At 47.0% G+C, this 22,979-nt stretch overlaps 1 protein-coding gene across 3 annotated transcripts in view; it reads right to left on the bottom strand.

Moving 5' to 3' along the window:
• Positions 1 to 2,741: 2,741 nt before the first annotated feature.
• The window catches only part of LOC120391313 (gametocyte-specific factor 1-like), a 29,812-nt gene continuing 9,574 nt past the window's right edge, over positions 2,742 to 22,979 (bottom strand). Inside the window, exons 6-9 of one of the 3 annotated variants that reach the window (XR_005591260.1) lie at positions 22,709 to 22,772; positions 17,861 to 17,967; positions 9,382 to 9,579; positions 2,742 to 2,809 (exon numbers count right to left, since the gene is read on the bottom strand). Coding sequence is in view for 2 of the 3 variants with exons in the window: in XM_039514844.1 (XP_039370778.1) it covers positions 9,566 to 9,579; positions 17,861 to 17,967; positions 22,709 to 22,772 (185 nt within the window). In the remaining variant the exon portion in view is untranslated. Of the gene's footprint in view, positions 2,810 to 9,183; positions 9,580 to 17,860; positions 17,968 to 22,708; positions 22,773 to 22,979 lie in introns of those variants that run through there. The other 2 variants (XM_039514844.1, XM_039514845.1) reach the window with 2 other exon arrangements.

The following is a 22,979-nucleotide window of genomic DNA, read 5'->3' as shown; positions in this document are numbered from 1 at the left end:
TGTGTGTTCTGGTGCCATCGCGAGCTCCCTCAGGAGCCGGAATCCCTCCCCCATAAGCGGTGTGCAGGGCTGCATAGAAATTCATGCTCCCTCTGGCCCAGTCCTTCCCTGCCCCATTTCCCCCCCGCTTCCTGCCCATCCTTCACCACCCCCGTTCGCCCCTTGCCTCCATCTGGTCCCATCTCGCAGGGCCGCCCAGAGGATTCAGGGTGCCTGGGGTCTTAGGTAGCAGGGGGCCCGCCGGCAGTAATTCGGTGGGGTCCTTTGGCCCCAGGCGGAAGGACCCCACCGAAGACCCGATGTGGAAGAAGCTCCCGGCCCCGGGCGAGTGAAGGACCCTCTCCAAGGGCCCCAAAAACTCTCGTGGGGCCCCTCAGTCTGGGGCAAATTGCCCACTTGCCCTCCCCTTTGGGCAGCCCTGCCATCCGGTCCTTCCTGCCCTGTTTCCTCCTGTGGTCACATCCCGTTCTACCCTGCCCCATTCACCCCTCTGGTCCCACCCCATCCTTCACCACCCCTGTTCCCTCCTCGCCCCCTCTGGCCCCATCCCATCCCATCCTTCACTGCCCCTGTTCCTGCCTCCTTGCTCTGTGTCCCATCCACCCCGCCCCCCTTCCCACCTACCCCTCTGGCCCCGTCCCAGCCTTCCCCGTCTCCCGCCTCTGGCCCCGTCCCAGCCTTCCCCACCCCCATCTCCTCCCTGTGCCCCATCCTGTCCTGCCCTGCTACCCTCCCGCCTTCCCCTCTAGCCCCATCCTATCCTATCCTTCCCATTCCCCTCGCTCTTCTGGCCCTGTCCCATCCTGTCCTTCACTGCCCCCATTCACCCCTCTGGCCCCATTCCGTCCTTCTCTGCCCTGCCCCAGCCCCACCTTCCCCCAGCCCCATCTCATCCTTCCTGCCCCCATCCCCACCTCTCTTCTGCCCCATTCCATCTTTCCCTGCCCCCGTCCCTGCCTTCCCCCTCTGTGTCCCATCCCATCCTTCCCTGCCCATCACTGCCTCCTCCCCCCGCGCCCCATCCTGTCCTTCCCTACCCTCGTCCCTGCCTGCCCCCTCTGCACCCCATCCCATCCTTCCCTGCCTCGGTCCCCAGCTTCGCCTCTCCCCTTCGTGCCCTGTCCCGTCCTTCCCTGCCCCCACCTGCCCCTCTGTGCCCTATCCTATCCTTCCCTGCCCCACCTCCTCCCCCATTTTCCTGACATCTCCATTGGCCCAGACACCAGGAGCAGAAGGGACAGCTCTTCTGTCTGTCCGTCCGTCCCGTCCCTCCCCCCCCCCCCCCGCGTTGTGGGTTACAGGCACAAGGCCTGCCAGCTGGTGCAACCGGCTCAGGGGAAGAAGCAGCCGCTACATGAACTACACCGCCATCCTCCTGATCTCCAGAAAGGCTCAGCCGGCGCAGGGCCCTGCTGCTTGGCAGAAGAGGGTGTGGGCTTGTCTACACCCCCCTGAGCACTGCAAGTTTCAGCACTGGAACATGCCAGTGTAGACAGTGCATCAGCGCTGGGAGCTACGCCCCTCGGGGAAGTGGGTTTTTTAGAGCGACCACACAAGCCACGTTAAAGCGCTAGCGCAGGGCTGGTGTTAAAGGGGTGGGGTGGAACAGGCTGCGCAGGGCCTGAGGCCAAGGAGCCAGGCCATTTCCTCAGGAGCCGGGGGTGCTTTGCCCTGAGGGAGGCTGCTGCGCAGGGGCACACAGATCCCAGCTCCCCCTTGTGCCCACAGGGTGGGCTGCGCTCTGCCATGGCTGGGGAGGGCTCGCTGGTGTAAGGGGTGGGCTCAAACCCTCCCGGCAGAGGTCACTCCTGTCCCCTCTCCCATGATGCCACAGGGCCAGGCCTACCAGGGCAGCATCTTGAGAGGTAATTGCCACCTTGTCGCCCTCCCAAGCCAAAGCCAATGGGGAGTCCCCCAGGGACCCAGAAACAAACCAGGCACTTTAAAGCTCATCCTTCCATGCCCCAAACTAGTGCCCCCAGCCAGCTACCCCGCCTTAGAATCCAGCCTCGGCTCAGCTCACGGGGCAACATCCACCCCAGGGCTCAACTCTGTCCCACCCTGCTGGCTCCTTGTATCTGCAGTAACAGGACAAGGCCTCTGGCTTGGCCTCCGGCCATCAGCTGCAGCTTATCTCAGGAACAGGCCTGCCCTAGCGCTCACTGATTATGGATAAATGCCAAATTAAGTTGGGTTGATGCTTTATTTTTGCAATTAAAGAAGTATACCTGCCAGCCTCCCTGCACCTGCAGGGCTGTGTGGGGATTATTCACTCCACCATGGACCCGGAGTGGCTAAATGCTTTTATCCTCTCAGGCTGAAACACAAACACAGAGGCTGAGAAAAGCAAGTCTGCAAAGAACCCAATTTAAACAAGTCTGGAAGCAAAGCCCAGAAGGAGATTGCACAGCCAAAGCCTCAATTGCAGCCTTCCAGACACAAAGCGCCTCGGAAAGAAAGAAAAGCAACTCTCGGCCCCGCGGGGAGCCTGCCGCGTGTGAGGAGCGAATGTGAGGGCTGCGAACGCTGCCTGCCCTTCAAAGCTCCCAGCGTTGACATTCTGAAATAAGGTTTCCATCAGGCGGTCTGTATTTCATGGCCAACATGAAATAGACAACACACAATTTGCTGAAGGTATTGACAGAAATATGCCGCTTCTTAAGGTGCCATAAAGGGGTCAACAGCATTTGAGATGCTTCTCCAGCCTGGTGGGAAGGATGCTCACACATAAAGAAAGGGGATTTCACACTCCTGTCTGACAAGCACAGCTGCAGGCCTTGGAACCGTCTGTGCTTTCAAAAATTTAGTCCTAGGCAATAAAGATAAACAAGGAGTCACTTGCATTGTGAGAACCCCAGGACTGCAGGGACCTGGGAAGGGTTATTTAAACGTTTATTTTCCCTCTCCCCAAATCAGACATTTTACCTGGATTAATTCTGGCAGGTGCTTGAAGTGCTTGTTTCCTTTGCAGTACCCAAAACACAATTTTGAGACTATTTTAGACTGACAGCTAAAAACATGATCAAAGCAAAGGCAGCAGAGCTAATGCACTGCAGCACCAGGAACTGAATGCTTTCTTAAAGAACCTTCCCAAACCAGAATCATTCCAGAGCCCATTCAAACTGTGAGCTCTCACTTCAGCTCAAGTTTGAAGGGCACAGCACTAACCACCAACAGAACAAACCCATCCCAATGTAAAAGTTCTCTGCTTCTGAAAGCCAAACTCGTGTGACATGCACGGCTGACTCATAACCCTGGGTCCCGCAAACATGTATTTAACGCTATGTGCAGAGTCCCATTCAATGGGACCACACGTGCCTACAGAAAAGCACATTTAGATAAGCCTTTGCACAACCAGATTTAAGTCACCTTCTTTGTTAGCTCTGGGCCAGAGCTGGTTGCCGGTACAGACTGCCATCGCTCCAGTGTAGAGCTCTAACAGTTTCCCCTAGCTGATGATGTCCTTCTGTTTTAAATTTTGCATCACAGGCTTCAAAATTATGCAGAATTTTTCTTTCATTCGTGAAAGATTTTAGCAATAGCTTCCAAAAGAGAAGTGTTCAAGGAACAGTATTTTGGACCACCACAATCTGTTTACATTAAACTCAAGTTTCTCATTCACCTTTGAAAATGGGATTTAGGTCTTGACTATCAGGGGAATACCATGAAACTGACTGATACCATGTTTTACAGACTGCCAAGGCTGGAGATAGGTTAGTCATTGTGATTGGTATTTTGTTTACACGTAAGGTCAGTGTCAATGTTATGCTTTACCATAAGTTATACACACTGATGAAGATAGTGTAGCTATTGCACTTCAGACTCAAAATTAGGTTAATTAGAACTGGTAATTTGGTTTGGGTGAAGGCGGGGGTGGTTTTGTGACAATAAATTAGGAGTCCTGCTATTTTACCAGACAATGGAATTTACGTTTAAATCTTAATTTTGTATTTCCTAATACTGTATGCTTTGGAAACTGAGAAATGAGCGATGGGCATGACTGGAACTCAGGTCAATGCAGCTGTTTAGGACTAGTGATGCCAGCGGTGTAACCCGCCTGCAGGGACACTCTTCTTCCAGTAGAAGAGTGGCTTAGTGGGGGTGGTTTAGCTTAAATCCCTTCTCAATTGATATAAACCAAACCAACAAAGGCCTTTTGGATACTGAACTCAATGTCCATGAGCCTCAGACCCATGCAGCTCAAATGGTTAAAATTCAGACTTTCACTTAAACCAAAAAATCTTTTCCCACACCGACAAGGCCAAAGGCTCTTAAGTAATTTAAGCATTGGAAATGTTACCTACAGCCTAAAACCTATTTGTGTCGTTGTAGGTTGCCACTACTGGGGGCTCATTTTCCTGTTGCTAGACTGGATCAATTACCTCCTTAAATCAGATTTTATTCTCCAATGCACAGCCTCGTTAAAGGCACACACAGCTCAGTCACACCAATCTCACTACAATCTAGAATTCACCAGTCGGTGCTGGAGGTAATGTAATCTACCATTCTGAGATGATGGAATTCTTCAGAGCAGACAGGGCTGCTTACAGGATTAGAGAGAGAGAGAGAGAGAGAGAGAGAGAGAGTTGCTATAAAGAGGTTCTCTCTCTCTCTTCATTTTTGTGTGGGAATACAAAGGAAAAGGAAATAAAATGGCCTGCTAAAGTGGTGTAAGAGGACAAGGCAGTCTGAGCAACCCAAAACAGGTTTTATTGAAATACAAACAAAATTACAGCCAGGGACAGCTTTTAGGAACAGCATTTTCAAAACATGGGAAACAAAACAAAAACTCCTCGGTAATCTTGAAAATCTGGTACCAAGTTGTGGGAACCCCATTTTCAGAACTGCACCTAATTAGTGCAGGAATGGTGGCCAAATGGCTATTAGCTAGTTACACTGTTGCTAATGGCCCTGTGCACCCATAATCAGACTAGCAAATTGTAGGTTTTCAGCCCAGCCTGAACACATCCAAAAATAAAACTTTAGCTCAAATGCATTTTTTTAAAAAAAACGAAACCAGAGAGTAACTTTTGCCAACAGGTTTCTCAAACTTCCCCTTGTTTCTAACCCTGGAGGAACATCAAGTTGCTGGGTGGTCAGGTGAAGCTTTCTTGTAAGGAAGACCACCACTGATTTATCCTGCATACAGACATTCTGCCCCAGCTCACTGCTGTCCTGTGCCTTGAGACAGTCACTCCCATGACCACAAAACTACTGTGACAAATCACAAGTGAAAGGGCACCAATGAACTGGGTCCTGTGTCTCTCTGCAGGAGTCACTGTCCAAACACCAGATCTGGCTCCGATTTCGGAAAAGGACTGTATTTCTGCACAAGGCAGAAGATGCTGGGTGGTCTCTGACATCATAGCCCTGGTTTCCAGCTCAGGTACAAGTGCCTTTGGTGGGTCCATTTCAGCAAGAACACAGCATTTTAGAATTAGATATTCTAATTCTACAACCAGATCCTCAGCCGTTGTAGACAGGCATGGCTCCACTGAAGCCGACTGACACTAGAAGAGGATCTGGCCGATTGTACAGTTCCTATGTGTACCACTAGTCACAGCTGTATCTGGGTGCCAACAGGAACCACTGTTTTCAAGGGATTTTGGTCCAGACTGAAACTTGGTCACAGGCAAGCACCTTCCAGCTGCCAGTTTGAGGGTGACAGAGAGCTTCAGATACGTTCCCACACTTTTTGAAGTGGTTCTCCTGTTATTAGGACATTCCCCAGGCCATTCCCCTATAACCTCAGCCAATGCCCATGAGGCTTCTGAAGACATGCAACACAACAGGTTTTCTAAGCAAAGCAGCTACAATTTTTCTCTGAGTTCATGTGAGATTGAGACCTCATAGGGCAGTGACGTATCTTTGGGCTGCCTACACCACCAGCACTGCTAGAGGCCCTGCTAGAAAGGATTACAGCCCAGTTTCATTCTGGAGCACACTTTCCTAAGTGACTTGAAAGCCTTGAACAGGGCCAGGCTTCAGCACAGCTCAATGATACGCTGCTGTCCTGTGTACAATACACACTCAAACTCTGTTTTAGCAGAGATGGATCCCTCCAGCACTGCTGTACTTGGTGGGGGTGACAGACCAAATGAACTGACTGCTCACAAATTAAGGATAACGAACGTGGAGAGTGGGTTGAAAAGAATCAAAGGGATTGATTCCTCACAATCCAAACCCACAAATAAATAAATAAAAACTTGTGGGTGTTAGAGCAGCAGAGTGTTTGTAACCTCAAGAGCAGCTGAGTGCAGAGTTCAGCAGCGCTTTGCCTAGATCTGGCAGAGCAGAGGGGACATCAGAGTAGGTGTCCTCTTCTCCAAGATGTCCCCTTTCAAGTTAAGGTCTTATCTTTCAGAGGGTTAAGAACAAAAACACCTCTGCAGCTGCAGTAACTTATCTGCAACCTATTAGATAAAGGTTATAAACAGCTTGCTTCTATTTCAGTTAGGCGCTCCCACGCTGCCAGACCCCTTTTGGGTATGCTTTGAAAGGGGCGTGGGTATGTTGGTTATTTATTGCATGGATCTTTTAGATCAAAACTCAACCCAGCTTCTGATAACAAGTTAGCTGTAAGGTCACAAGTACATGTTGCTAACACTCTACTAAGATGAAAGGGCAGAAGGTGGGGCAGGCAGGGTGAGGTCAGAGCTTGTCAGTAGGAGTGCTGCAGGTGACAGGCTGGGACAAGACACAGCACTGACTGACAACAGGGGATTATTTCCATGATCACATAGTGGGGGGACGGGGTACTCTGCCCTAAACCCAATTGAGAATTTCCTTGCCCTTTAACACTAGAGAGCGGGAGTTTGAGACACATGCAGCTTTGGCCTAACTGCTCCACTGAAGCCAGTGCCTCCCACTAGCATCACCTGGAGCAGTCAGGGTCTCTGCACATGGAAGTTTCCCCAGAATAGCTACATCTGTTTAAGACCCTGTGTAGACATTCTGTTCTAGAATACGAGTGCCTTGTTCTCATTTAGCTTAATCGACTTTGGATGTGGATTAATCTTTAAACTAAATTAGAAAAGGGTTCTCTTACTCAGCAGTAAATGTCCACACAGGGAGTTAATCCGAAACAGTTATTTCAATAACTTTCCCACTGTAGACAAGCCTGAAGGCCAACACCAAGCCCTTTGGGTGATCCCAGAGGTAGCTCCAGGCAATGCTGTTTCAATTCCTGCCCTGGTGCTGACGGGCACGTTCAGTGTCTGAGGTCTGTGCACCTTCCTGCCTCCACAAGCCTTTGAGGCAATGCATCAGAACAGTTAGCCTAAAAGCAGTCCCATGACATCTGCCCTCTGGAGGAGAACATGCTGCCCTAACAGGACACTGCAGAATGCATTCTTTAGAGGTGTTATAGACTGTGCCAATCTGGAGTGTGGAGGTTAGAGAGATGCTGCCACTACATACAATTGTTAGGGAGCGTTATTCTGCATGCACTGGGATTTTCACAGACTAATTTTAATGGCCAAATTAAAGCTGTATAGTTTGCTTTTCTGCTAAGAAGTTGACTATTTAACTCTGCCCTTAAGAGAAATACTTTTAAGTTGCAAAGACTTAAAAAAAACTACCCAACAAGTTTTATAACAGAGCTGATGCTAATAGAGGGGAAGATTCTACTGACCTGTTATCACAAGTTTTCAGACATTTCTCTCATCGGGTTTGCAAGTGGGACCTACTAAACCACAATGCCAGGTATGGAACACAAATCCCTACCAAGAGAGTATCTCATGGATGCAGCAATGGGTGCAGGAAGAGCTCACTAACTAGAGCACATTTTTATTTCTTGTCAGAATGGCAGGGTGGCAAAAGGGGATTTGGCTACACTTGCCTTCTGACCAAACACACTTCACTCCCTCAAAGGGCCAGCCCTATATGTGTTTCCATGGTGACAAATGGATGTCAAGCGCAGTATTATTTTTCCTGTGCAGGATCAAGTAGTGATGCTAGGCGAAGAGTGAGGAGGGGCCTTTGCTCTTTACTCAGAATATCAAATCTCTTTTGTGCAGTGGAGGGGAACAGGACAAGGCAGATTTGACTAGAATGTGATGAGCCAGATCCTATGTCTGGCTGACACGCCGATGCTGGAGCCAGCCGGGGACGGAAATATCTTCTAGCGTAATTAATGCAGCCTAAGGACTACTTGAAACTATGCTGACTACAGCAGTTCTCCTGAGACTGCTCTTTGGGTCAAGAATGGTTGGAGTGTACCATGCTTTAGGGAAGCCCACTCCTGCACTTCTTTGCCCCAGGAGAAGGGGGCAGGTAGCATGAAACCCGTTATGCCAGCTTGACATCAGGGAAATCCCTGGCTGCCCTCTGTCCCCTTTGCTCTGCTGGACAGACACAGATGGGACAGAGCTATGGACCAGGATCTGGCTGGATATTCTCATGCTTTAATGTCATCCAGCTCACCTGACACCAGGTGCTGGACTGGGGGGACATTCCAGCATGCATAATACTCCTGACACCCCAGCCCAGTCCTTATCAAAATTAACATTCCCTCACCTTCCCCATGAAGCACACGGACACCTACACACACTCCTGCTCAGAACTAAACACCACTGAGTATAAAAGCCCCCACTGCACAAGAGAGTCTGAGCGAGACTAGCGAGGGGCGCCAGGCCAGAGGTGCTCAAGCAGCAGCATGCATTGGGCACCATGTATGAGGTGCGGTGTTAGGGCCCAGTGCAACTGTTTTATCGATAAGGCACCATTTCAAGAGACTCAGACTAAACTCCCTCTGTGTTGGCTAAGACTCGCCGCCCTAACCTCACTGAATCCCCCATCCCAGCTCCCTTACAGATGGACTTTTAGGCCTAATCAAAACAGCAATGAGAATATTTTGTTTAAAAGGCTTTTTGCTTCGACTCCCCCATACACCATCTACAGTCTGAATGGCAGCTCCTTTTCACATCTAGGTGGATGGGCACAACAGGCAGCCTTAGAGCTGCGGCTGATCTGACCCTGGGACACCCGAGGACTAGTACACACTCAAGGTCTCTAGAGGGAAACTTAGAGGGACCCAAACATTCAGATGCCTAACTCCTCATCAGGGAGAGCCGTACCACTTTGAGAGCTTACCCCCAGTGTGAGGGGGCCCACATGGACCAATGGCCAGACCTGGCACTGCAATCCCTATAAGAGAAACGCACCATCAGTACCACACAGTGGTAAACAGCCACAACACATTTTAATCCAAAGACATGCAGGAGTCCAGCAATGATTAATGCAAACACCCTACAGGAGGTAACTTATAGAGCATTCGGATCCAGACCGTTTGAACTCTGCTAGCTCCTTGGCACCAGCGTGTATGGAGTTAGTTTTTGAGAGTCTCTGGTATCAAGGGTTAACAGCATTCTGTCCAATTACCTTGGTTGGGATGATTTCAGGACAGCAGCCAGATATGCGAAGGACAGTTCTGCAGGAAGGTTAGGGCTGTGAGTGCTTAGCCAACACAGAGGGAGTTTAGTCTGAGTCTCTTAACCAGCACCTCACATTTCTAAAGGAAACAGATGATGAGCACTCAATAGCAGCCTCTTCTCTTCTCTGGTCTTCAGTTACCAGCTCCTGCAATTAGATTACAAAGCAAGACATTGTAGATAATCAATAGCAGCAGCTCTAACATCATCCCCCAGTTGTAAGCATCAGACAAGCTGTTTCGGACTCAGTGTAGGTGCACAAGCTACCACCACCCCCATCCCACCCCGCCAAGTCAATCACTGTGTTGAAACTTTGAGACACTTGGACTGTTCTTCCACACTCGTGCTCAGACCCAGGCGTTTGCGGTCTCACCAGGGCAACGCAGCAGCACTCCTCGTGCTGCCACCACAAGAGCACAAGCAACACCTGTACTAGCACAGAGGAGCTAGTGTTTTGCTCCTTGGTCAGCATACTAGGGAGCAGGGAGATGGGGCTGGAGGCCTGGATAAGGGCTTAGGGGCTCTTTTATATACACAGAGAAAGAGGGACTTTATTCTCCACTTTAGACAAACTGTTCTGTTTACAAGCAACATGCAGGAAAAGCTTCCTTAACTGGGGGAAGCAGATGTCTCACTGCTCTATACAAAGTCCCAATGTATGGTGGTGCTGCTGTTATTCCCGCCCCTCTGGCTGTGCTCATGCAAGGGCAGGACTAGTGCCCAACCCGAGTGAGCTCAGCATTAGTTCCTTCCCCAAAATAGACCCAGCTTGTCTGGCTGGAGCTCCAACACCTTCAGTGGAATCAAAACCAAGCAACCGTCCTTACTGCTGTGACTTTACCCAGCAGAACAAGGCTGATCCCGTGCATCAGCCCGTAGTGCAATGATTCATTAGGAAAGATCAAATATGAAGCACAGGTACATTCTATAGGTCTCTGGGAAGCCCTGCTAGACTGGATCCTCACCACACCTTGGCTAGAAAGCTGGCTAAAGCTTTCTATGACCAGCTGCTCTATTTGGGCACATTAGGGGTGGTTACCACACACTTGGAATAAGTCCTTCTGCTTTAACTCACTCTCAACCAATCCAAATGTACACAGACACCTCTGAATTCATCTCCAGTGTGTGTTTATCAATGCTGTGACCTTCAGGCATTGAGCTAAGCCATTCCCCCTTCCTCTCAAGTATCCTTCTCAGAAAACCTCATCTCACAAGATTAATGTACTAGAAAATCTAATCAGATACAGGTGCAAACACTCCCATGGTGGCCTGCCCATACAGTGACAAGACCAATTGCAGGTTTTGTCTGTGAAATGTTCCAGTACCTGTCCAATGATTACAGGTGGAGAGTCTACATGTATCAGGATACCTACTTTCCAGCATCTGGAAATGGTGATGACTGTAGCAAAAGCTGATGAGCCATTGTTTTTCCAAGTACCAATTTCCCATCCATGCACCTCTGCATTTAAAAAAAAAAGCAGAGGACTGCCAACAATGCATCCTCTACTCCCTAGACACATGCACCAAACAGGTTTTATTGTGAAATTGGTACAATATCCTGGCCTGGCTGGCTGGCTTTTTAAATGTGGGAGGCGATTAAGCATCTGGTTATACCCAACAGGTTTGGTTAAAGGAGTCCAAAGAGGAGTGTTTTGAAGGCAAAACACAAACTTCACAGCTGCTCTAAGTACATCCACTTAATGGGGCATTTTTAAAGTATAGTACTGGCGTGAAAAAAATCGAGGATATTAGACAGTTCCCTTTACTCTGACCTGCTACTTATGTGCATTTGTTTGTTATTTTTCTGCTTACTTTACTGACCAAACTACTTCTGTTAGCACTGCAAAGCCAGCACAGCTGAGAGTGAGAGCTGGCTTGTGTACAGCCAGATTAGTCAAACTGAGTTCCAGGTGCAGAATTTCTAATTCTTGGCAATGCACAAGCCAGCGTGACTTTCAGATTCTTACTTGGATTCTAAGCTCTTTGGGGAAGGGACTGTCTTTTTGTTCTGTTTGTACAGCCCTTAGCACCATGAGATCCTGGTTGTAACAATATAAATAATATCACCATGAATTTGCAGGCCTAACAGCTGGGGAAACCACATTTCTTAGGAATTAATCACATCTCTCTCAGCTCCCCTCCCCCATAGCATAGTGTATTATGATTTTCAGATTTTTCTTAAATCAGAGTATTACAACCAGACTGTTAGACATTATGCTTTTGAAACGTATTCATCACTCAACACTTCAGAGTTACAGTTGCATGAATCCTGACCTGCTAGCTCAAAATACAGTGATAAAAATAAAGGGTGCGAAAACTACAGAAATAAGCTTCACACCAAGCCCCCATTTATGTGGAGTGTATTTTGCACTGCAAATAATGCGCCCACGATACTGCATCCTCAGTTCATTCATGCTTTTGCCTGGCAATTTACAGCTGGTATCAAGTAACGGGTGTACTTCAATGGGGATCTCCTGCAAAGTGCAGGCCTGCTTTTTTTAAAACTGGCAAATTCCTACTCAAAGCGTAAACCCTAATAATGCTATTTTGAGCTTCTCCATCACCTTTCATCTGATGCTTCATAAGTTACATGTTGATCTTCTCAGATAGCTAGTAATACTTAGCTTGCAGGGTGAGTATTACTGTCCCTCCATTCTATAAATGGTGAAACTGAGGCACAGAGAGCTTAAGTAACTTGGCCAAGATCAAGGAGACAGTCTCTGTAGCTGGTGGGGCTCACACTGGGAACAGATGCCCACATCACAGAAACTCTGTCAGATACTCAAAAGTAAAAGACCATAATCCCCCCATATGTTTAAACTAATGGCCACTTGAAAGAGAGCAAGATATTGCAAGAGAATTCCTTTGAAGCCTCAGGCATCCCCAGAACAGGACAGCTTTATGGCCAGGACGTCACAGCTACAGTTTGACAAGGGGACCAAGACAAACGCTCAATGGGTCACACTTCCTTCCAGTTAGTGCTTGCTGCTGTCTAAGGGGTAAAAGATTTTCAAGTAAGTACGGGGCGAGTACATGAAACTCCCTCCATAAGATCCAAATGGCATGGAATACAATGAGGCGGTTTAATAATAGTTACCCTGAACTCCATGCTTTGGGGATCGGGCTATTAGGACACTGGGCAACTGAATCAGTTTTTAAAAGAACAAAACCTTGTGAAGAGTCATATGTGGCAGAGTTCATAAGAACATAAGAGCTGCCATATTAGGTCAGATCACGTTCCATCTCGCCCAGTATCCTGTCTCCATTGGTGGCCCCTACCAGACCTTCAAGGGGAATAAACAGAACAGAGCAATTATGGAGTGATCCACCCCTCTCTTCCACGCCCAGCTTCTAGCAGTCACAGGTTTAGAGTCACCTAAAGCAGGGGAGTAACATCTTGGCTAATAGCTATTGATGGATCTATCCTCCATGAACGTATCCAATTCTTGCTTAAACCCAGTTACACTTTTGGTCACCACAACACCCCAAGTCAATGAGCTCCACAGGTTAGTTGTGCACTGTGTGACAAAGTACCTCCTTCCGTTTGTATGAAACCTGCTGCCTATTAGTTTTATCAGGTGACCCCCTGGTTTTTGTATTGCGTGAAACAGGAAATAATGCTTCTCTATTCACTTTTTCTACAACAGTCATGATTTTATAGGCCTCTATCATAACCCCCTTAGTCATCTTTTTAGTCTCTCCTTGTATGGAAGCCATTCCAGACCCTTGATCATTTTTGCTTCTCTTTTCTGAAGCTTTTCCAGTTCCCACAACCGGACATCAGTTTCAGAGACCCCCATCCCCTCCACTGGCATGATGTGTAGCTGACAGGAAAGCAGGACAGCCATGCAGCAAAGGGCTGAGCTGGGGCATTCACAGTAGGGCATGGAGCTGAAGCCCAGGATCAGACTCTGGGAGGGGTAACAGCCATTTCAGCACATCAGGGATGGACTCAGAGGACTGAGAAAAATGCCAAGTCTTGAGCCCACACTCCCCACAATGACAATAGACTCGTCCATAGACACTGCTGTGCACAGACCCAGGCTTGTATATAGGGGAAATTTTCCAACATTTACTCCAGGAGGAATTTTGAGCCACAACACAATGCAGAAATTTATTTCCTCCCCCTCACACACACACCCCCTCCCAGCAGAATTAGCCAGCAGCTCTGCAGCACTGTCAGTAGCAGATGCGGGAGCAACCAGAGCCTGGCTCTCCAACTTGCAAATACATGACACTGCCAGGGAGAGGGGGCGCTGGACTGCTCCATGCAGGTGCAGTTCCCAGCATGTCCTGAAGGAAGGAAGTGGCATGCAGGAAACTCTGTACAAGCCTGGGACCCAGCATCAGGCTGCTTCTCCCTCTCAGTGGCAGAGCCAGGTTCTATCATCAGGGGGAGCGAACACATTAAAAAAAAAAGACACCACCCGACATATCAAATTACTAATTACATACTTTTAAATTTGGTATGCATATTTTGTACTTAAAATAAAAACACAAGAATGATCCAGGCAACAGAAGTGTTTGCACAGATTATACTTAGATATACTTTAGATTCTAGAAAGTAAATGACAATACAGTAGTTTATAATTGGCCGGTATTTTTTTAAACCTGTGATATTTTTTCAAGTTACTAATTTCATTTTAAAAATCAATGAAATGCACTTTATTTATAATAGATTATAATACTAAAGTCACCAAAAAGGCATGACAAATACAAGAATGAGAATTGGTGAGCAAAGATCTCATAGCTCTTCGGGGTTGGACAAAGCAGTAATTTCCCTAAAGTAGCTTTATTCAAGGGCGGGGAGGTTAAACAAAAGACATCTCTACGACACAGGTTGGCAGTCTAACATTTTTGAAACACTGAGTACTGAAAGTTAGGGGTTTTAACCAATTTAAGCTGTGTGTACACACACACACACACAAAACAAAACCTTCCTGCTTTCCTATCACCAGTTCTGTTATTACAGGAATGAAATCTAGACATCCCATAAAATAGCTAGTTCCACATTGTTCTTCAAACCTCAGATCAGTGAAATGCAGCTTTGCATTTGAGATACTATATGACTTGAGTACATTTTGCACTGCCTGCATCTACAATGACATCAGGAGAGAAGAGGACATGACTGTCCCTAGCAAATATGATTTAAAAAAAAAAAAAAGGCGAGACACACTCACTCACTATCAATGCAACAAGAAGGGAGAACAGTAGCAGGGGCCAAGAGATAAAATGCAATGAAACCTTCCTGTACCCATAACTGATATCTGAAAAGCATCAGTCACTCGGCAGATCAAAAAGAAAGAGCAGCCAGTATTCAGCCAGATAGGATCCTTATGACCTATATAGGAGAAGTGCACTCTCAAGTAAACTGTAGCAGTTTCCCCAACAGAGTTTTCTTATGGATTTATTTATTAAGGAAAAATTAAGATTAGGAGTCTGATTTAAATTATGTAAATTCAGTTTGAGTTAACTGTGGAACTATTGCAGCTACTTTTATTTTACTCCTGCCTTCATAAAAAGCTACCGAGTTATAACAGAGAATTACAAAGACTAAAGTACATGCTTCAATATAATTAGGACGGGACCACCCAAGATGAAAACTATACCATGGAAGAGTCCTACAACCAGGTATTTGAGGCCAATGCCCTTATCAATGGAATCCTCAACCAAAATGTGAGGAAGGAGAGGCGTACACCCTCTAACTTTTGACAATAATTCAAGGTCAGCCAGCCACCAAGAACAGCACCATTCATATTCTGGTTTTGGATAAAACACCTGATCTTTCCTACATCATAGAAACCTTCCTCCCTCCAAGCCTATAGCAATAAAGTAACCATTAAACAAGTTCTGAATCAATCGTCTTTCTTCCCAATTTAGTTTTAACAAAAAAAGCTGCAATGTAAGTAGCTATGGGAGATAACAGTGCAACTACTAGGTATCAGTGGGGGAAGTGTGCTAGTTATGTCCTGGATACACTGGTCTGTTAAGTGTTATTGCTTTTAATATGCTAATGCAAACACTGTAATAGAGTATTAGTGTCCCAATGTACTGTAGCTTGTTTTAACTTACTGTAATACTAGAAGAGGTGCATGTGAAGCTCTCTAAAAGTTGACACTACAGCAGTGATAGTCCCAAGCCAGCATGCATAGGGCTGGGGTGGGGAAGGAGTGCATCTAGGTATAGGTAACATCTCTCACACCAAACAGGAACTTCTCCACAGTTCATTGCAATTTGGAAGTGTGATTATTATACCTTGTCTTACAAACACCAAACACCATTACATATGCACAAGGTCAATAATTCCCCCCTCTCTCCCCATATACAGAGTTGTGCTTCTGGATATAGTATCTGTCTGAGATTATTATTGAGCTCCCAGCTCTTCAGGAAGCAGTGAAGAGTCAGCAGCCAAGCCACAGGCTGAATCCTATTGCAAACAGTATGGGTGATGCATGAGGCATTCTGAAGCAAGAGGAGATTACTGGAAAACTTTAAATAAGACACAGAAAGAATAAAGTTTTCCTAGGTTTTGTTACTGTCGGATTTATTGTATGATGTATAGTAAGTGTTTAATATAAAAATCAGGTAGTAGGGTTTAGAATGTTACAACAAGAGATTACGCTATTACCATTATCCAGTCCACTTGCACACTACTATTTTGAATTAGTGATAATTCACAGAGAGAGAAAGAAGACCGCGGGGAGGGGGTTACGCACGGGCCGGGGGGCAATAACTCAAAGTCTCTCCTTTGCCTCCTGGTCCTGCCACTCCCTCAGCCCCCTCCGCAAGGGAGAGCCCGGCGTCATCCTCGCCTCCCTGCTCCACTGGACCAACTTCAGAGCACAGAGACAGCAGTGGCCGGCGTCCCCGCGCACCCCCCGGAGCAGAGCGGCGTCTCGACTGCAGCAGAGTCATTCCCTGGGCTGCCGCTGCTTGCAGAGAAAAGACGCCACTGAAGAGAGACCACGAGAGACACACTCCCGCCCGCCTTTTTCTTTCCTTCTCCACCTCCTCCATCGGCACCAGCTGGGCTTCAGAGCTACCTTACCCACCGCGTGGCCGCCTCGCTCTGCATGGGGCTGCCGGGGGCCAACGGGACTGCTGCTTCTCAGCCCCCTCCCACCGTGCTGCCACCCCTTCCCCTCCTGGCAGAGCCCACCCCTGCCTGGGCGGCATGTGCCAAGCGGGGCTCAGCTTAGCGAGCCAGGCAGCTGCGGGTGGGCAGGCAGGAGCCTCCTCCTCCTCATCCCTGGGGAGCCAGGCAACCAGCCGCTGCCGCCGGCAGCCTGGGAACAAGCCGGGCTGGGGATGCGGGAAGGCAGTGCAGAGCTGAGAGCCAGCTGGCGGCCGCACGCAAAACCTGGCTCCAGAGTCCAGTGCTGTCTGGAAAGGCGCCACTTTTGGAAAAGGTGCTGGGAGCAGCCGCTCCCTGTTCTCCCCCTAGCTATGCTCTGGGTGGTAGGGGTGCAGGTGTCTGGGCTGGGGGGTGTCCCACAGCTGGATGCTGGGGGTGTGGATGTCAGACAAGATGTGTCCAGCTGACACGTGTGACACACTCAGACAGGTGCCCAACAAAAGCGTAACAGAGAAACAGGAACTGGGCTGTTGTAGGAGTTTCTTTGACTCTCTACTTCTGGGGGAATCTTTTTTGCTGGCTGACAGGTATTTTGAATTAAATTACCAAAATAACTGAAACTGGTGTGATTATATTGTGTTTTGATAAATAAAATATGCAGATTTTTAAAATATTGTGGGCAGAATGTTTAATTTTTTAGTGCAGAATTCCCTCAGGAGTACACATTACTACACCACTATGTGGGTGGCTTCCTATGTGAACACTTACTTCAAATAACAAAGACCTTTTCAGTTTAGGTTACATTCCCTTGGAAGTAATCCCTTGGAGGTTTCTTGGATAGACACACCCTAGCTATGAGATTTCAATCAGGTTTTGCAAAACCAAACCAAACGCTACAGCTGCTACACACATGTACAGCTTCCACTGACTCCCGTAGCAGCTACACCTGAAGAACTACAACTGTGTTGCGCTCCACTGTGCCAAACTCAGACCCGTTTGTAAGCCTCAACTTTTGTTCAACCAATAGCAGTGAATAATAATCTGATATTTAGATGTCAGAGGCCATAGTAATGGGGGCAATACATGGAGCCAGACAACCTTTGCCACAATGCCGCCTACAGTAAAATAAAACCTGGACACAGAGGATACTCCACCCACCACAGAAATGCACCTGCTTCTAGGGAGAACTGTGTTACAGAGCTCTCCATCTCCACTTGCTGATGGTGGAAATAAAAGCATTTCAGTTCATGTAGGAGAATGCTGACACACGGAATACAAATACAGAGAAAAGTTATCACGTTCCACTTTGAGCTAACATGTAGGCCCCAGCTTACAGAATGGGGAGACCACCTGCCTTTGCACTTACTGCTTTTCCAGGATAGGCTATATGGCAAGGACCTGGGTGCTCTCATGCCTGGCATTAGGTTATTCTTTAGTTCCATCACTACGCTGGACCCAGGGCTGAAAGAGATCAAATAAGAATTATCCTACACACGTGTACTTCTTCTAGCCAAGTATCTTTTACTATAAATATTTGAGTATTTTTCTAACATTGAAGAAGACAGAGTATGTTAATTTAAACAAACCTTCATGCAATCAGAACAGTTACTTCTCGCAAAGGCTAGACAAAAGTGTAGAATACGGTGATGCCATTTACTTTTTGACTAAAATCCCCAATTAATCAGTTAACCAAACAAGAAATAAATAAGCCAAAGACAGCAAGAAAAATCAGAGTTAAAGCTTGATTATAAATATTGCACTGCCCTCAACTGTAAATGGCATCTCAGCACACATGCCCTAGTTGTCTCTATATACGCAGACTTCATGCAGATGTCGAACAGTAAATGCCAGTGAAAATGAGGTAGGATCAGAGGCTAAAACAGGGAAAGAAAAAGTTAAAAATGACTTAGACAAGTTGAATGTCTTCAAGTTGGGAGGGCCTGATGAAATACATCCTAAAATACACAAGGTGCTGACTGAGGAGATATCTGAGCCATAAGCGATTATCTTTGAAAAGTCATGGAAGACAGGAGAGATTCCAGAGGACTGGAAAAGGGGCAAATATAGTGCCAATCTAGAAAAAAGGGAATAAGGACAATCTGGGAATTACAGACCAGTCAGCTTAACATCAGTACCTGGAAAGATAATGGAGAAAACAATTAAGCAATCCAATTGCAGAATCCTAGAAAAAGGCGATAAGTAACAGTCATGTTGGACATTGCTAATAAACAAATCGTCAAACCAACCTAATAGCTTTCTTTGACAGGGTAACAAGCCTTGTGGATGGGGAGGAGTGGTAGATGTGGTGCATCTTAAGTTTAATAGGACTTTTTTGATTCTGACTTGCATGACCTCCTTGTAAACAAACTATCTAGGAAATTCAACCTAGATTGAGCTACTATAAGGTGGGTGAATAACTGGTTGGAAAATCGTTCACAGATATGTGGTTCTACAGTCAAGAGCTGGAAGGGCATATTGAGTGGGGTCCCACAGGCATCAGTTCTGGGTCCAGTTCTGTTCAATATCTTCATCAGTGATTTAGATAATGGCATAGAGCACATTTATAAAGTTTGCAGACGATAACAAGCTGCAAGGGGTTGAAAGCGCCTTGGAGGATAGGATTAAAATTCAAAGTTATCTGGACAAACTGGAGAAATGGTCTGAAGTAAATAGGATGTGCGACACTACACTCCATATTCATCATAGTAATATTATTAGGATATGATCATGGCATAATTATGAAGCATTTTGTACAAGATGGGTCATGTAAGGAGTCATTGGGAAAATTATGATTTGCTGAATACAAGTATCCTATTTGTAGGCATGTATCGTTTTTGTATCTGAAATTATGAATATTGACTAGGTATCTATATTTCAGATGGGCTTACTCTAGAAAACACCCACAGCCAGCCTTTCAGATACAACAATGAAAAAGCCAAAGAAGGTTACTGGCTCATCAACAAAGACAATTGGCTGTGGAATAGCTTAGCCTTCGTGGAAGGCCAGTCTGTAAGTTATGGCTGCTACGACTCTGCAAGGGCATGTGACCAGTTCACATGTCTCTGGACTCCATTTTGGGTACCTGAATTTTTCCACAAACTGGTCTGGAAACCAAGTTTGAAACAGAGTTCCTGCCATATGAAAAAGCTATACAAGGCAGAGAGTGACATCATCGGTTGTCTTCACTCCCCTACAACTCAACAGACAGAAGCTCTGAAAGAAAAAGTCTTGGAACGGGGTACGAGATCTCAAGCTGCATAACAAATGCAGCTTGTCCCTTAAGGATCTGCAAGCCTGCTTATATTGTCAGCCAGGGTGAGAATTTGCTAATTCATATCCAATCTTTCTAGAATTTTAGGCTTAGTTTGTGGTTCTGTTTATTTACTAGGTAATCCGCTTTGGTCTGTGTTCTATCACTTATAATCACTTAAAGCAAAAAACAAGTTTATTAACTACAGAAGATAGATTTTATCTAAACCCGTGTGCCTGTGACCAAAGTGTCTTGGGAAAAATCTCAGCCTGCTTAACACAAGTATGCATGGTCCTCTCCACATTGAGGGAATGGCAAACTGGGTAATAAATTCATACTGGTCGATGTTTTGATCAGGGCAGGATGGTACAACTCTGGGGTCCCAGGCCGGGGGTTATTTTGGCTGTAGTCTCTCTATTGTTGGTTCATGCAGTGGCTGTCCAAAGCCTGCATGCAACTGCAGCTGGGTGTGTCCCTGCCTGTGTGAATGCTGGTGGGAGCAGTCTATAGCCGGTCTCAGCAGCACAGTGCTAGGGGGGAGCCCAGGCTGGTGAGTCACAGGGCTCAGTGAAACCCCAGTTCCAGGTGGCACCCCGGGGGGAACCAATCACAGGATGAAATTCAATAAGGACAAATCCAGAGTACAGGTCTGTCACATCTTACGTGCATTTAACATGCACGAATTCAGCTTTACGCGCTGGCAAAAAGAGAAAAATAATTTAAATACTGTTCCTGTAGTGCGGGCGATTCCGCCTGCCATTCAACTCAATGTAATTTTGACTATACGCGTTTTCACTTTACGCACTGACCGCGGAACGTAACCCCAGCGTAAGATGAGACAGACCTGTACTCCACTATCAGTTGCGCACATACAAAATGGGAAATGACTGCCCAGGATGGAGCACTGAAGAACAAGATCTGGGGGTCATAGTGGATCACAAGCTAAATATGAGTCAACATCATTTTGAGATGCATTAGCAGGAGTGTTGTAAGCAAGATCCGAGAAGTAATTCTTCAGTTGACATTTAATCAGCATGGAGTAGAGCAGGGGTATTGTGTCCAATTCTGGGGGCCACATTTCAGGAAAGATGTGGAAAAATTGAAAAAAGTCCAGAGAAGAGCAACAAACATGATTCAAGGGCTAGAAAACATGACCTATGAGGGAAGATTGGAAAAAAATGGCCTTGTTTAGTCTGGAGAAGAGAAGACTGAGAAGGGACGTGATAACAGTTTTCAAGTAGATAAAAGGTTGTTACAAGGAAAAAGGAGAAAAATTCTTCTCTTTAACCTCTGAGAATAGGACAAGAAACAATGGGCTTAAATTTCAGCATGGTTTAGGTTGGACATTAGGAAAAACTTCCTGTCAGGGTGGTTAAGCACTGGAATAAATTGCCTAGGAAGGTTGTGGAATCTCCATCACTGGAGATTTTTAAGAGCAGGTTAGACAGACAGCTGTGAGGGATAGTCTGGATCAGTGATCTTCAAACTTTTTTTCTGGTGACCTAGATGATCCAAAAGAGCTGGGGATGAGGGGTCTGGGAGGGGCTCAGGGCTGGGGCAGAGAGTTGGGGTGGGGGGGTGTGGGCTGTGGGGTGGGGCCAGGAATGAGGGATTCAGGGTGTGGGAGGGGGCTCTGGGCTGGGGCAAGGGGTTGGGGTGCAGAAGGGGGGGTCAAGGCTCTAGGCTGGGGCCAGGGATACAGGGTTTGGGGTCCAAGAGGGAGCTCTGGGTTTGGGGGGGCTGAAGGCTGGGGCACAGGGTTATCTCGGACAGCTCGCGGTCAGTGGCACAGCAGGGGTGAAGAGGAAGGCTTCCTGCCTGTCCTGGCACCACGGACCACGCTGTGCCCCGGAAGCAGCCAGCAGCAGGTCCAGCTCCTAGACAGAGGCGTGCAAGTGACTCCGCGTGGCTGTCGCCCACAGGCACTGCCCCCCACCAGCTCCCAGTGCAGAGCCGGTGCTCGGGGCAGGGGCAGCACATGCAGCCCCGTGGCTCCCCCCCCACCCCGCCACCTAGGAGACGGACCTGCTGCTGGCCGCTTCGAGGGCGCAGCACGGTGTCGGAACACGTAGGGATTAGCCTGCTTTAGCTGGGCAGCACCACCGACAGGACTTTTAATAGCCCAGTCAGCAGTGCTGACCAGAGCCACTGCAACCCAGTGCCTTCTGTTCCATGACCCACTTCTGGGCCACAACCCACGGTTTGAAAAGCACTTGTCTAGATAATACTTAGTCCTGCCATGGGTGCAGGGGCCTGGACTAGATGACCTCTCGAGGTTCCTTTCAGTCCTTCAATTCTGTGTCACTGTTACAGGCTGTAGGAGGCCGTACGTTGATGACCTTTGATTAGACAGGTAAGGCATAGTACAATGATTTGGTTGTTCAGGGGTGAGACAGATAATGACCAGACACATTATGCTTTATTTTCCGAACCTACATTGTGATTACACTTCAAAAATAAAATTATTTCTGACTCAGGGCTCTAACTGCCTGCAAAATCTCCTGGCTGTTAAAAGTTATTTGTAGCAGGTCATGAGAGATTAGATTAGTGTCAGAAGTTTAAGCCTAAATTGCCTAAGAGCTGACATCAGTCTGCATTTCTATCATGCCCAGCATAACAGTTTAGTGTTTAATAACCCCCCAATAAATATATAACCAGTGGGGATTGAATCCAGGACCATCAGCACTAATAGTACTACAGTAGAACTAGAGGAGTAACCATTATCTGGTAGCAATAGTATGTTCTTATACTCTCCTATGGATCTGCAACTAAAAGGAGACAGGAAACACTGACCAAGAGGCATAAGAATGTTGATTCATCCAGTGGGAACTCCCCCACCATCACCCCAAAGTAAATTGCATCTGCCCATCAACACAGCAGCATGAGTTACAAGTAGTTTGAAAGCACATCTTCTATGAAAAGCACTGTCACAAGAAATACACCTTTTGTTACCTGTTGTTTATGCCACTATTGAACGTGCCCCAAACGAACACAGAATCTGATTGCTCCTGTAGCTCTGCCAAAGGAAACAGACATCATTGTGGCTCAGAACTGAGTAACTTCTGCAAGCGTCATAGCAACACAAAATGAGAAATATGGCAGAGACGCTGCTAGGTTTACAAAATGGAATGAGACTTGAGCTAAGACTTGGCATAAGTGACAGCAAAGCAGGCATTTAATTGAGAAATATAAAGCGTAAAGATCATCATCAATTTCCATTTTC

This window comes from Mauremys reevesii, linkage group 25 (genome assembly GCF_016161935.1).
Source record: "Mauremys reevesii isolate NIE-2019 linkage group 25, ASM1616193v1, whole genome shotgun sequence".
NCBI classification, from domain to species: Eukaryota; Metazoa; Chordata; order Testudines; family Geoemydidae; genus Mauremys; species Mauremys reevesii.
This window is presented reverse-complemented; position numbering and strand designations above follow the sequence as displayed.